We start from the raw sequence: 13,431 nt of genomic DNA, 5'->3' as shown, positions 1-13,431 counted from the left end.
CATGGGTGGGAGTGTTGACGGGTGGGTGGCTCTTCTGGAGAGCATTTTAGCAGAACGCATCAAGAGCCATAAAAATGTTCAGAGCCTTTGACCCATTAATCCCACTTCTGGGAAGCTGGCCGAAGGAGAACGTCGCCAGCATGGAAAAACCTGCACACAGCGGTGTCTGTTTATATGCTACAGAGAAACTGGAAATGGCGTCAGCATCCAACGAAGGAGAAACCTTTGAGTAAATCACAGTGCAGATGTTTGGTGGAATATTACTCAACCATTAAAAAATGTTCCCTGTGGAAACCGCTGTGACACAGAGTCCTCTCAGAAGAGCCCGTGAGAGTGAAAAACAGCCGTCGCGCCAGCTCCCTGCGGCCGTGCGCTAAAGGCCAGCGAGAGAGTCCCGGAAGTACCCGCTTTGGGGTGGGGCCCGAACTCCTATAAGCATCCTCAGGGTCAACGTTGTGAGTCTGCCTTCACAGTCTTGGAGACCAGCTCAGCCTTTGTTACCCCGCCCGAGCAGGGCTGGCTGGTTGCGGGGAAGGTGGACTTAGCCTGGCCCCTGGAGGCCCCGGCTGCCCCGGCCTCCGCCACGTGTGTCCCGGGAGTGTGTATTCGAGAGCGGGCGTCGGTCTGTTCAGACTGCTGTTGAGAGAATAACATAAACTGGTGGCGTATAAACAACAGACGTTTACTTCCCGCAGTTCTGGAGGCTGGGAGGTCTAAGATCGAGGCACCAGCAGATTGGGGGTTTGGTGAGGGCCCCCTTCCCAGTTCACAGAGTGGGTCTTCTCACTGTGTCATCACGTGGCAGGAGTGGCGAGGGCCCTCTGGAGTCTCTTATAGGGGGCACTGCTCCCGTTCATGAGGGCTCTAAACCCTCATGACCCCATCACCTCCCAAAGGCCCCACCTCCTAACACCATCATTTTGGGTGTTAAGATTTAACCTGAATTTGGTGAAGATGAAACGTTCAGTCGGGAGGCTGGTGATGGGGTCCTGCGAGTATAGATGGCAGCACCGCCCCTTTAGGAGCCAACCTGTCTTCCGGCAGCTGTAAGACGCGTGTGTCAGGACCTGGTGTTCTGACCCCTTTGCATCCCAAGGCTTGCTGCCCGGGTAGGCAGGGGATTTGGTGGGGGGGGGGGGGGGGGGTGGTTCTGTCCTCTTTCCCCTCCTGTGTGTCTGCCCCCCACCTTCCATCAAATGCTTTCGGTAGCTCCTGCTTCCCCTGGGCTTCCCGCAAGGTGATTCTGGTTCTTCTTACAGGTGGCCAACGTGAATGCCAAGGATGGCACATGCACGCTGAAGGACTGTGTGTATAAGGATGTGCAGAAGGACTGGCCTGGCTACTCGGAAGGGGACCAGCAGCTGCTGAAGCGGATGCTGGTCCGGTAATGCCGCCTCCCATCTCTGGGCCTGTCCCCACACCTTGGTTCTGGGGCAGATCTCCTCCTGAGGACGCTGGGGTGGCCTTGTGTGGTTCTGAAGGCCACAGGGCCCTTGAGCAGGATGGAAGGATCCATGGAGACTCTCTGGCAGTCTTTCCCCACTGCCTGGGATGCCACGGTGCCCGGGCAGCCCACCGTGGCCCCTTGTCGGGGGAAAGGCCAGCCCCTGCTGGGTGGACTGGAGGGCACAAGTCACTGTCCTGAACACCAGACAGAAGGATTCAGTCCACCCAGCTTATCCCAGTGCCTCCTTTCCTTTCCCATCAGGCTCCCTTCCCAAACCTGCACACCCCCACAGGCTTCTGCTGTAGGCCACTTCCTTCTTAAGAAGAACCTCTCGAGATCTTGCAGCAGAGAGAAACAAAGCAAAACAAAACTCCCCACAGACATGATTAAGTAGCATTAATTAAACACATTCCCTCTCAGATTAATTGGGACCTGAGGTCAGGAGTGGCCTTGGTGGCCCAGGGGAGGAGTGGTTAAGTAGGCCCCTGCCTGGCTTAGGCAAGCAATTAATGATTTCCTTCTCAATTGATGCCTGACTTGGGAGCCGGGCTGTGAAGCGGCTTTCAGAGCAGGCTGATACACTAATTAGTCCTTAAGTGATTTCTCAGGGACTTGGAGTTATTTATGAGGTGTGTGTGTGTGTGTTTTGAAGTTCAGCTGTTTAAAGCACTAATTGCGTGTAGAAAGCAGAGCCGATTTGGGGCCGCTCTAGGTGAACCCGGAGTTTCTCGTCAGCCCTGCAGGGCACTCCTCCCCAAGCCAGTACCTGTTTCTAGGCCAGCCTAGGGTCACGGCTCCGGCTGTCCAGAGGTCTTGGGGAGACTGAGAGGAGAGGTTTTCAGCAGAAGCCCCCCCCCCCCCCGCCCCCATCCCCTCTCTGGGGTCTGCTGTTGCCCCAGCTAAATATGTCTTGAGTTGACCACTGTTGAAATGGTCAAGTTTACCTACCCAAGTGCTTGGAGGTGGCAAGGGGCACACGAGGGACACTCACTGCAAGACTGTTCCTGTCCTCCCGTCCTTCAGAGCCTCTCACTAACTGGCTGCTGTTCTCAGACCCTGAGGGCATTGGCCACACTGAGCTCCCCAGAAGGGGAATGGCCAGGAGTGTGTGTGTGTGTGTGTGTGTGTGTGTGTGTGTGTGTGTGTAGGTGGGGTCAGTAGGAATCTCGGCTCTGGAGCTTTGTGCAGTTCCGGGCTCGTATTCCCTGTTCTGCTGAGTGAGCTGCCAGGACTCATGTAAACCCAAGGCACTTGGCTTTCGCCCGGGCCAGCATGGTGCTCTTCTCTGCATGGGCCAGCTTAGGGATCAGCCTCGCCAGGAAACACTCGACTTACCAGTAGCACCTACCGTCCTTGGAAGCTTGAACTGGTTGGTGTGCAGAAGTCAGGGTCAGCATCTTCGATGCCCATGACCATGCTGAAGGTGACCCCAGCCACCTGTCTGCTCAGTTCTTTTTTAGGTTGTTCACGCCCTGAAGAAAACCCCATGCGTAGCAGTTCTTAAAGCCATGGCCCCATGGCAGGAAGGAAAACTGGGCCTTGGGGTATTTCTGCTGGTGGGGAGTAGGGACGAGTGTCACCCCAGAAGCTGGGCCATCTCCTTTTCCTACAGCTTGTTCAAAATCCATACCTGAGTTAAGCACGCTTCTGCTTGCAGAGTCTACCTGGGCCCCTGAGGCTTTGCTCTACACAGACACCCACTTCCTGCATCCTTTCGATTCTTTCTCTGTGCTTCTATTCCCCGTGTGTGTAGCTGCTGGGGCCCGTCCTACCCCAGGTGTTCCCAGTGCAGGATGAGACTTTGGCAACGTTGCCTGGCCTTACACTCACTGCCCTCAACCCTGCCACCACCTGCACTTGTCCTGGCCTCGCTTCCCCGAGGGCAGGCATCTGGACCACACGCCAAACCACAGTCACCATCCCATCACATATGCTCTTTGTGGACTTGGTAACCTGCTTGGCTGCCCTGTCACTTACTCTGCTCATTCGCGTTGTCCTTCACAACCCAAGCTTCCCCTGGTTGTCCCATGGCCTTTTGCCACTTTCAGCAGATCAGAGGTCCTGCCGGTTCCCCCAGGAGACCGCTCCACTCCTGTTCCCCTCTCACTCTCCTCTCGCTCTCCTCACTCCTCTCCCTCTCCCTGTGCAAGCTCTCCCATTCCTGGGTCTGCGATTCTGCCCTGGTGCTGAAGGGATACAGCTCCTGAGGAAAGGGCTTTGATTGGCCCCTCTGCCATAGCTCAGTCAGATTGGATTGGCAGTTGCCCAAGTCTGGGCCTTCAGATCCCGAGGACTTTTGCCTCCATGTTGAAGGCCTGGCCCACAAGGGTTGGAGGTTCCCCACCCAGCCATTTACACGTCTGCGTGATCACGGCGTGGCCTGGCAGGTGCTCTGGGGCGAGTGTCTCTGCTCTCACAGCCTGAAAACTCCCTTCATCCTTCTTCCCACCCTGTGTGTGCTCCTGGAAAGGCTTCCTATGCCCCTCCGGCAACCTCCCTTTATGTGAGGCAGGGGGCAGAGAGGGGGAGGGGAGTGGAGGTGTCAGAGGTACGGGGGGAGGGTTGTGCTCCATAAACTGTCCACTTTCGCATCTTCCCCGTTGCACGTCGCTCTCTCTTTTCAGCTTCTCCCATCCCATCCGTTTTGCCAATTGTTTCTAGCTCCCACTGGTCTTTGGTCTGGTTTTTTGTGGCATCACATTCTCATTCCGTGGGAGTGATGTTTTTATTTTAAAATTTTTCATTGTTGAAATATGGTTGACATACGGTGTTACATTAGATTCAAGTCTACAGCATAATGATATGACAGTTCTGTACATTTTTCAGTGCTCGCCAGTAAGTGCAGTGTGGTCACCATCTGTAACCCTGTGAGACTGTTACAGTGTTACTGACTGTATTCCCCATGCGGTACTTTTTGTGCCTGTTCCGGTGACTTAATTATTTTATAACTGGAAGTTTGTATCTCTTAATTCCCTTCGCCTCTTTCTCCCCCCCTCCATGCCCCTCCCCTCTGGCAGCCACCAGTTTGTTCTCTGCATTTATGAGTCTGTTTCTCTTTTCATTTGTGTGTTCATTTTATTTATTTATTTATTTCATCTTATGTTTTAGATTCCACATATAAGTGAAATAGTATGGTAATTGTCTAACTTATTTCACTTAGCATAATACCTTCTCGGTCCATCCGCATTGTTGCAGACAGTGAGGCCCCATCCTTTTTTATGGCTGAGTAATATTCCGTTGTTTTTATATTCCACATTCTTTTTTATCTTGTTCATCTATTCGCGGCCACTTAGGCTGCTTCCATATCTTGGCTATTGTAAGTAATGCTTCAGTCAACTTAGGGGAGCTTGTATATTTTTGATTCGTTTGCTTGTTTCCTCTGTATAAGTACCCGGTAGTGCTATTGCTAATTGCCTGGTAGTTCTGTTTTTAAATTTGGGGGGGGGGGCCTCCATACTGTTTTCCACAGTGGCTGTACCAGTTGGCATTACTCCCAACAGTGCAGGAGGGTTCCCTTTTCTCCCATCCTCACCAGCACTAGTTTCTTGTCTTTTCGATACTAGCCGTTCCGACAGGTGTGAAGTGATAGCTCATGGTTTTGATTTGCATTTCCCTGATGACTAGTGATGTTGAATATCTTTTCCTGTAGCTGTTGGCCATCTGTAGGTCTGTGGGAAAATATCTGTTCAGATTTTTCTGCCCTTTTTAAAGTCAGATTATTTGTGGGGTGTTTTTGGTTTTGTTTTTTTTTTTTGGGGGGGGTGTTGAGTTGTGTGAGTTCTTTATATGTTTTGGGTATTAATCCCCTAGCAGATGTATAATTTGCAAGTATCTTTTCCTGTTCAGTAGGTTGTCGTTTTGTTTTGTCGATGTTCCTTTGCCGTGCAAAAGCTTTTTACTTTGATGAAGTCCCAATTGTTTGTGCTTTTCTTCCCCCTGCCTGAGGAGATGCATCCAACAGATATGTTGCTAAACTCAGTGTACAAGAGATTACTGTCTGTGTTTTCTTTTTAGGAGTTTTATGGTTTCGGGTCTCACATTTAGGTCTTTAATCCATTTTGAGTTTATTTTTGTGTATGGTGTAAGCAGGTGGTCTGGTTTCATCCTTTGGCATATAGGTGTCCAGTTTTCCCAACAGCTTTTATTGAAGAGGCTGTCTTTTCCCTGTTGGATATTCTTGCCTCCTTTGTCCTGGATTAATTGACTATATAAGCGTGAGTTTACTTATGGGCTCTCTATTCTGTTCCATTGATCTATGTGTCTATTTTTTTGTGTGCTAGTATTATGCTGTTTTGGTTATTATAGCTTTATATTGTGTCTTTTTTTTTAAATTTTTAAATGTTTATTTATTTTTGAGAGACATACAGGGTGTGAGTGGGGGAGAGGCAGAGAGAGAGACACAGGATCGGAAGCAGGCTCCGGGCTCTGAGCTGTCAGCACAGAGCCCGACGCGGGGCTCAGACCCGCGAGCTGTGGGATCATGACCTGAGCCGAAGTCGGACGTTCAACCGACTGAGCCACCCAGGCGCCCCTGTACTGTATCTTGAAACACGGGATTGATGCCTCCAGCTTTGTTCTTTCTCACAATTCAGTGGCATTAATTATATCCACAACATTGTACAACTACTACCTCTAGCTGCTTCCAGAACATGTCCCCAAAGATGGAACCCCACATTAGCAGATACTCCCATCGCCCTCCCCCAGCCCCTGGTAACCACTGATCTGCTTTCTGTGTCTTTGGATTTGCCTGTTCTCTCTGGACGTTTCACATAAACGGGATCATACACCGCGTGGCCTTGTCTGACGGGCTTCTTTTACTCTGTAACGTTTTTTAAGGTCCCTGTAGATTGTACCACGTGGCAGAGCCTTGTTCCTTTTTGTGGCTCAGTAATATTCTCTCGTGTGTGGTTATACACCACAGTTGCCTATTCATTCATCTGCTGCTGGACCCTCGGGTCATTTCTCCTCGCGTGGGTAGCGCTCCTGTGAACATTTGTGTCAGAGGATGTGTATGGACATAGAGTCTCAGTCCTCTCAGGTGAGGAAGGAGGAGTGGAGTTGAGGTTTTCGAAAACCTGCCAGACTTTTCTACACGACAGCTGCACCGTTTTACGTTCCCACCAACAATGCACAGAAAGGTTCCAGTTTCTTCACATCCTCACCAGTACTTGCTTCCCCCCCCCCCCGCCATTTTCTGGTTTTTGTTCTGTTTGGTTTTTTGTTTTTAATTCTAGCCCTCTTATGGATATGAGGTAATATCTCATTGTGGTTTTGATTTGCATTTTCGTGACGACTAATGGTGTTGAGCGCTTTTTCATGTGCTTCTTGGCCATTTGTGTGTCTTCTTTGGAGAAATGTCTATTCTCGTTTGGAGAATGACCAATGTCTATTCTCATTTGGAGAAATGTCTATTTGGAGTCCTTTGTCTTTCTGAGGATACTAAGGCTGGTGTTTCTGTTGTGGATTTAAAATTTTCATCTGCTTCTAGAGTCTCTCTTCCCTTTCAAATGCATTTTCTTGTCTCTCTCACATTTGTTACCTGGAGGCCCGGGTGCAGGCCTTCAAAACTTTCCTCTGAGCGGCTTCACCTCCTCAGGAGGGCTGCTGAGGTTTCTCTGAAGCCCCACGGGCCCCTCCCTTTCCTCCTCTCCTGAGGCCACACGTCTGTCCATCTTGTTGTCCGGGTGTGGCTGGAGCAGCCTCCTGGCTTCCCAGAGAAGGCCTGGGCTCCTTCACTCCTCAGCATACTGTGGGATCTTTCCCCGCAGTGGACCAGGATCCAGAGCAGAGAGCGCACAGCCCTGCAGGAGCCCCTTCTCTGCGGTCTCTGAGGCTCTGACCCCCAGGCCCGTGGGGTCCTGTGGCCTGGGACCCCGTTTTCTTGGCTCTGCTTTCTGCGTTAGACCATGCTGCTGTCTTTCCCCTCTTTCGTGCCTTTTTAACGGAGGCTGGAAAGAGTGCATGTGAATGCCTCCGGTTGCTTCCTTGTGGCCCGGACAGCAGACTGGCAGTACCCCTTGTGGCCACACAGACTGTTTTACCCTGGTGCGTGCTTGCGTGTTGCAGGCCCTTTTCCTGTGGCTCTCCTTGCATTTGGGGCCACCGTGGAGGGGACAGCAGCAGTGGTCTGTAATGTGGCCATCGGTCAAGGAGTTGTGCTCTGCTTGTCAGTGCTCAAGAGCAGTGCAGACGACATGGTCCCCGTGGCAGACATTTGCAGGGCACTTGGAGGGCCCGCGGCACCACGCACAGCACTGGGCTGGCGGCTGAGCTCCTGTGAGACTCGTAACCTCCGGGAATATGAGAGGCGGATTAGAGAGGGGCCTCAGGCCAGGGTCACTAGTAGGCCTTCTGTTTGCCCATTGAGTGTCAGAGTGTCTCTTGTTGGGTCCCTGGCTGCACTGTTATGCTCAGGTACCCCTCCTGTGGATCGCTGGCTGCCCCTGTCGCCCTTGAGGAGGTATTGTAATGTGGCTCCCAGGAAGGTGAGTCCTGAATCCGGGAGGACTTCCTGTCATGCCAGGTCATCTCAGTCCCCTTCTGCATTTTCTAAAGTTTCTGCAGTAAGCAGCATTATTAGGACGAATGATTTTTTTTTTTAATGTTTATTTTTGAGAGAGAGAGAGAGAGAGAGAGACACAGAATTTGAAGTAGGTTCCAGGCTCTGAGCTGTCAGCATAGAGCCCAACGCAGGGCTCGAACTCACAGACGGTGAGATCATGACCAGAGCCGAAGTCAGACGCTCAACTGCCTGAGCCACCCAGGCGCCCTGAATGATTGTTTTTAAAAGGAGGGGGCCGGTGCTCCAGTTTACCCAGCTTCCACAGGGACGTGACACAGACCTTGAATATCCAGTCAATTTTACTTGGGTCCCTGGTCTCCACAGTAATGGGTGTCTAGATGAGGGGGTGTCCACTGACCCTTCTGGGTGCAGCAGGACACTGAGCAGGGTAGTCCTCTGGGCTATGGATGAACCCAGGGTGGACATGCTCAGGCTGCTCTCTGCCTACCATGCCCTGATGTTCCCGGGTACTCAACCCCGTTCTGGTTCGCCAGGGTGGCTGGCCCCTCCCCAAATCACCGGGCGAGGGTGGGACAGCATGGTGTCCGTGGAAAGGCAGGTGGGCCTGGGTGTGCGGGGCCTTTCAGCTACCCCACTTCTCCTTCATAGGAAGCTGTGCCAGCCACAGAGTGCAGGTGGCCTCCCCGGAGACCCTGCTGCCTCCAGTCCTCCCAGGGAACATGGAAGCTCCGCCTCGCCCCCTCAGGTAGGAGTGGCAGGCATGGGTGTGACCGCAGGTGGTGGTGGCAGTGGTGAGGGGGGAAGGCGGGGTAGGAGCCAGGGGGCCAGGCCGGACCTCAGTGTTCGGGTAGCCTGTTGGGCCCTTGGCTCAGGGGCGGGTATGTTCTGCAGTGAGTGAGCAGCTGCCTGGCTTCCCCCAGTCTGGGGCCCCGGGCCCGGGCCCTTGGCGCCGTTCCCTCGAGTACTTGTGGGTGGATGGAGAGCAGGCACCGCGTTGCCCTGAGCCAGCAGGCATGGCAGGTGCACTTGCTTCTCAAAGCTGTCTTGAACATTCTGTAAAATGGAGTGTGCTGGCTGCGGGCACAGGGCCCTGTGAGTGGTGGCTGCTGCTGATTTAATCAGTAGTCAGCAAGGGCACTCACATGTCCCTACCCGCATGCTCTGGCCCGTGAGTCCCTTGTCCCAGGTCCCTTATTTATCTCCCTTCTCTCCTTTGCCTTGGAGGCTCCCAGCCCGTGTCCAAGGCTCTGAAGCCTGCTTGTGGCGAGGTCAGGTCTCTGCGTGCCCTGGCTTTGGGGCCAAAATAGAGGGCTGAGGGCCCCATTGCACTGCTTCCCCCTGATCGCGGGCCTGCTGTCCACCATCTTTCTGTCTAGCTGCTTCCCTGGGTCTGGGCTGTCTGTGGTCCGTCCCTGCCACACGCGCCTCAGCCTTCTCACTTGTGAAATGGGGATGAGGCCTGCACACGTAACAGGGTTGCCGTGGGGATCCAAGGAGTCCTGGGTCTAGAGGGGTGGATATCCCAGCCGGTGGGGCTGCCCTGTATCCTTCAGACTTGATTCTGTCACCATCCCCCTCATCTAGGGAAGATGCTGGAAGCAGCGACATTTCAGACCAGTCCCTAGAGGTGGCCTTTTTGAGTGCTTCGGCTGGCCAGTTCTGCTGATGCTGCTTCTCTGCTCCTACTCAGGGTGGGCTGAGCCTGCCTCAGCAAGGGCCTGGCTGTTTCTGTGTGCCCCCTTGTGGCCAGAGTGGGCCTTGCAGGTGGGCACCGGGTTTCTTAGGGCCTCGCTGCTGAGCTCAGGGTCAGCCTGTTGCTCCCCAGCCACTTCTCAAGGGACACCAGTGGTTCCAGACACAGTCTCCCTTTTAAAATTGTTTCCCTTCCTTTGTAGAAACGACCACAGCCTCCTGATTTCATCGGTCCCCTGGCCAACAAGAAACTCAGGATATCACATTTCACCCAGAGAGCTCAGCCTGCCATCAATGGGAAGCTGAGTGCACCCCATGGCCGCGAGGCCCTATTGCCTACCCCAGGCCCGCTGGCTGGCACGGATGCCCACCTGCCCCCGCGGTTGGAGCCCCCGAGGGCCCATGACCCCTTGGCTGACGTCAGCAATGACCTGGGCCACAGCGGCCGGGACTGTGATCACGGAGAAGTGGCCACCCCGGCCCCGACTACGCGCCTCGGTTTGCCCCTGCTGACGGACTGTGCCCAGCCCAGCAGGCCCCATGGCGGCTCATCGCGCAGCAAATCCAAGAAGAAGTCCAAGAAGCACAAAGACAAGGAGAGGGCAGCTGAGGATAGGCACCAGGCCCGGTTGCCAGACCACTTACCCAGCCCCCTTGGAGCCCCACCAGATGCCCCGGGTAGGTACCAGGAGACAGGCCTGTGGTGGGAGACTGCAGGACGTTGCCAGGAGCCTGAGCTTCCCACACCCGCCATTGCTCAGAGGGGGCTGTACCACCCCATGGGCCCCCATATTGGCACGCCCTGCACATTCAACCCCTTTGCACCCTGTGTTCTTGTACGAGGTCATGAGTGCCCCAGTGGTCTTGGCCTTGGAGGCTTCTGCAGTCCTGCTGTGTGCCAGGCTGGTGCCGGGTGCACAGAACCCGACCGAGCTGAGGCCCATGGAGGCAAACAACGCACCCGGAGAGGAGCTAGTTCCAGGCGACAGCCCTGGCTGCAGGGAGGTCCCAGACACTGAAAGGGGAGCAGGGTGGGGCTGGGGTTCAGGGAAGGCAGTGGGGCGGCACGTGGGCCGCCGCAGGCCTTGTGTAGCTTGCTGACTAGTGAATATTTCAGCCTGTGGAGACTGGGTTTGGGAAGCTGTCCATAGAACAGCAGGCAGTAGGAGTCAGAATGAGGTCATGTAGCAGGTGAGGAAGCCGAAGTCGAGAAAGCTGGGATCACAGCAGCAGGTACAAGGCTGGCTGGAGAGAGAGCAGGAGAACCTTTGTGGGGCCCAGAGATACTGGGAAGGTGTACGGACAGGCCAGGCTTGGGGTGGGAGTGGGGGTCTTCACCCCCGGAGCTTGGGTCACCTTGAGTTCACGGCCCTAGGCGCCCGAGCTGAGCACCCCACGTGGCTGTTAACAGAATCAGCATGATGTGGCCACAGAGATGCAGCTGCACCTGCCTCCTGCAGGCAGTCTCAGGCTGTGTGACTTTCTGCCGCTCTCAGATTATGTGTCCAGAAAGGATCCGAGCAGGAGGCATTCCTGGGTCAAGGGTGGAGCTGCATTCTCCTTATTTTTAATGAGTTGTTCAACTGCTCTCTAGAAAGGCCTTTGCCGGCCCCTCCCTTGAGGTGAGGCCTAGGTCCCTTGAGCCTGTCCTGCCTGGGAAGATAAACCCTGAGCGGGCCCAGCCGGTCAGCACGTCCTGTCCCAAACGGTGAACGCAAGACCCCATGTGCCCCTGGAAGGGCCCTGGGAAGGAGGAATACCATGGGGTGGGCTCCACACGTGAGGCTCAGGTGGCTTCAGGTCCTGCCCAGGACACAGCGGCCTAGGTAGCTTGTCCCGGGATTAAAGTGAGAAAGTGAGGTTTGGAATCGCGCAAACCAGGGAGTAAGATGGCCCGAGGGAAGGGATGAGGACAACTGAGGCACTGGGAGCTGTGCCTTAGGCTGGGTGACTGTCTTCATCTGCGTCTCGCAGGTGCCTCGAAGGGTAACAAAACGGTTGGGCACAGAGGCCCCCCGTCCTGCTCCGAGGCTCCTTCTGGGATAGAGTATGTGCTCTGCCTGTGCAGGCAGCCGTACAAGCAGGAAACACCCACCTTGGTTCTTTGTGCACCCTGCCTCTGCTTCAGACTCACTGGAGAAGGTTCCAGGTCAGCATGTGAGGACGCTTTCTTGGTCTCGTGTTCCACACGGGAGGCACAGGCATTGATTTAACCCACTCCTCTGTGCGGTACTGTCCCAGCCCTGCGCCATGATTGCCTCTAACCCCGACAGATGCAGCATCTGCCGGGCAGATGGCTCTTCTTAGCCACCCCTGTCCTGATGCCACCTTGGGCCCATAGCCCCAACTCGTGCCTGTGCTGCAGGTGCACTCCTGGGTCCTACGCCCATCCTTGTGTCTGCCCCCACTCTTGCTCGGTCCCTGGACCCCTCCTGTTGCTTCAGGGTACCTTCCTGGGCAGGCTGGTGTCCTGGGTGTGGGGGTTGGGCACAGCCAGGCTGAGCTCCAGAGGCCCACGGACCTCTGAGGGGTCGGATGGGGAGTCCCTCTCACAGTGGGCCCCAGGCATGGGGGAGGCATAGGAGAAGCTGGTAGAAGGGACAATGGAGGGGGCAGCTGTGGGGGGTTCCCTGTAGGCCCGGGCCACATGGTGGGAATCAGCTCGGCTAGTGAAGGGGCAGGGTGGCTGAGTGAGGACGATGCACAGAGAGTGCTCCAGTAGGAGTAGGGCCTCTAAGTTTTGCTCAGGCCGGCCCCCAGAGGTGTCTCAGGTGGTAGGTGAATCTGACCCTGAGCCTTGGTTTCTCCATTTGTTCTCTCACCTGAAGATCTCAGGAAGGCTAAATGAGGCAATGCTGACTGGGCCCACGCATGGCAGAACACTCTGGAAGGCGTAGCTTATGCAAAGTGTGGGTCGCGGAAGCACAGACTAAACTTACGTGTGTGTTCATCGGGCCACGGCCCCGAGGGAGGGGAGAGGTGTGCTCCATGGTGGGAATCATTCCCTGCAGCCCAGGGATTCCCAGGTGGGCTGCTTTCCAGTCAGAGGGACACACAGTGGGTACCGAGGATATACCGCACGGTGACAGATGTCTTCCGTGCTGAGAAAAAAGGCCGTCTGAAAGAAGCCCCCGCCGCCCCCCCGGGAAATCTGCTAGATGGTAGTTTTGGTCTACTCTGCCCCCAAGCGCCGCGGACAGTCCCGTGTCCTCCAGCTCCTCCTAGTGGACGGCCTGGGATGCGGGCAGGAACCAGGTGGCCATCTTTCTTCGCCCGGCAGGGCCAGAGACCTTGGACAAGGGCGTTGCTTGTTTTCAGAGTAGCGGTCTTTTACATGCAGTCAGCAGAGGTAGCAAGGTCTCTGGATCGGTCAAGCTCTGAACAAGTGGCCCATGCGTCGCGCACGCGGCACGCCAGGGCTCCCTGCGCTTTACACGACTGTGGTGCAGGGACGCACACTTGGCTCGGCTGCGGCGCTTCTGGGTCCAGTGAGGCCCCCGAGGTGTCGCTTGCCCAGCCCTCACACTCCCTCTGCCCTTCCTGACCCCCCTTCTGCTATCGTTCCACGTCCTCCGGACAACAGAGCTTGGTGCGGGTCTCGGTGTGGACTCAGAAGGTACGCATTTGCTCTTCCTTCGTAGGTTTAAATGGGGCCTGCAACAGCTCGAGCGTCCCCACGTCGACCTCAGAGACCCCCGACTACTTGCTGTGAGTACTTCCCCGGTCGGCCCCCCTCTCCCCGCCCCACACTCTCCCCCGCACCGCAAGT

At 55.1% G+C, this 13,431-nt stretch overlaps 1 protein-coding gene across 1 annotated transcript in view; it reads left to right on the top strand.

Moving 5' to 3' along the window:
- The window catches only part of ELL (elongation factor for RNA polymerase II), a 77,097-nt gene that overhangs the window by 59,008 nt on the left and 4,658 nt on the right, over positions 1 to 13,431 (top strand). The window contains exons 6-9 of the mRNA XM_043587071.1: positions 1,260 to 1,384; positions 8,619 to 8,715; positions 9,866 to 10,340; positions 13,304 to 13,370. Of these exons, the coding sequence (XP_043443006.1) occupies positions 1,260 to 1,384; positions 8,619 to 8,715; positions 9,866 to 10,340; positions 13,304 to 13,370 (764 nt within the window). The remainder of the gene's footprint in view (positions 1 to 1,259; positions 1,385 to 8,618; positions 8,716 to 9,865; positions 10,341 to 13,303; positions 13,371 to 13,431) is intronic.

The sequence above is a fragment of the Prionailurus bengalensis genome, chromosome A2, assembly GCF_016509475.1.
Source record: "Prionailurus bengalensis isolate Pbe53 chromosome A2, Fcat_Pben_1.1_paternal_pri, whole genome shotgun sequence".
In the NCBI taxonomy this organism is placed as follows: Eukaryota; Metazoa; Chordata; class Mammalia; order Carnivora; family Felidae; genus Prionailurus; species Prionailurus bengalensis.
The sequence above is the reverse complement of the archived record's forward strand: the minus strand, read 5'-3'. Positions and strand labels throughout refer to the sequence as shown.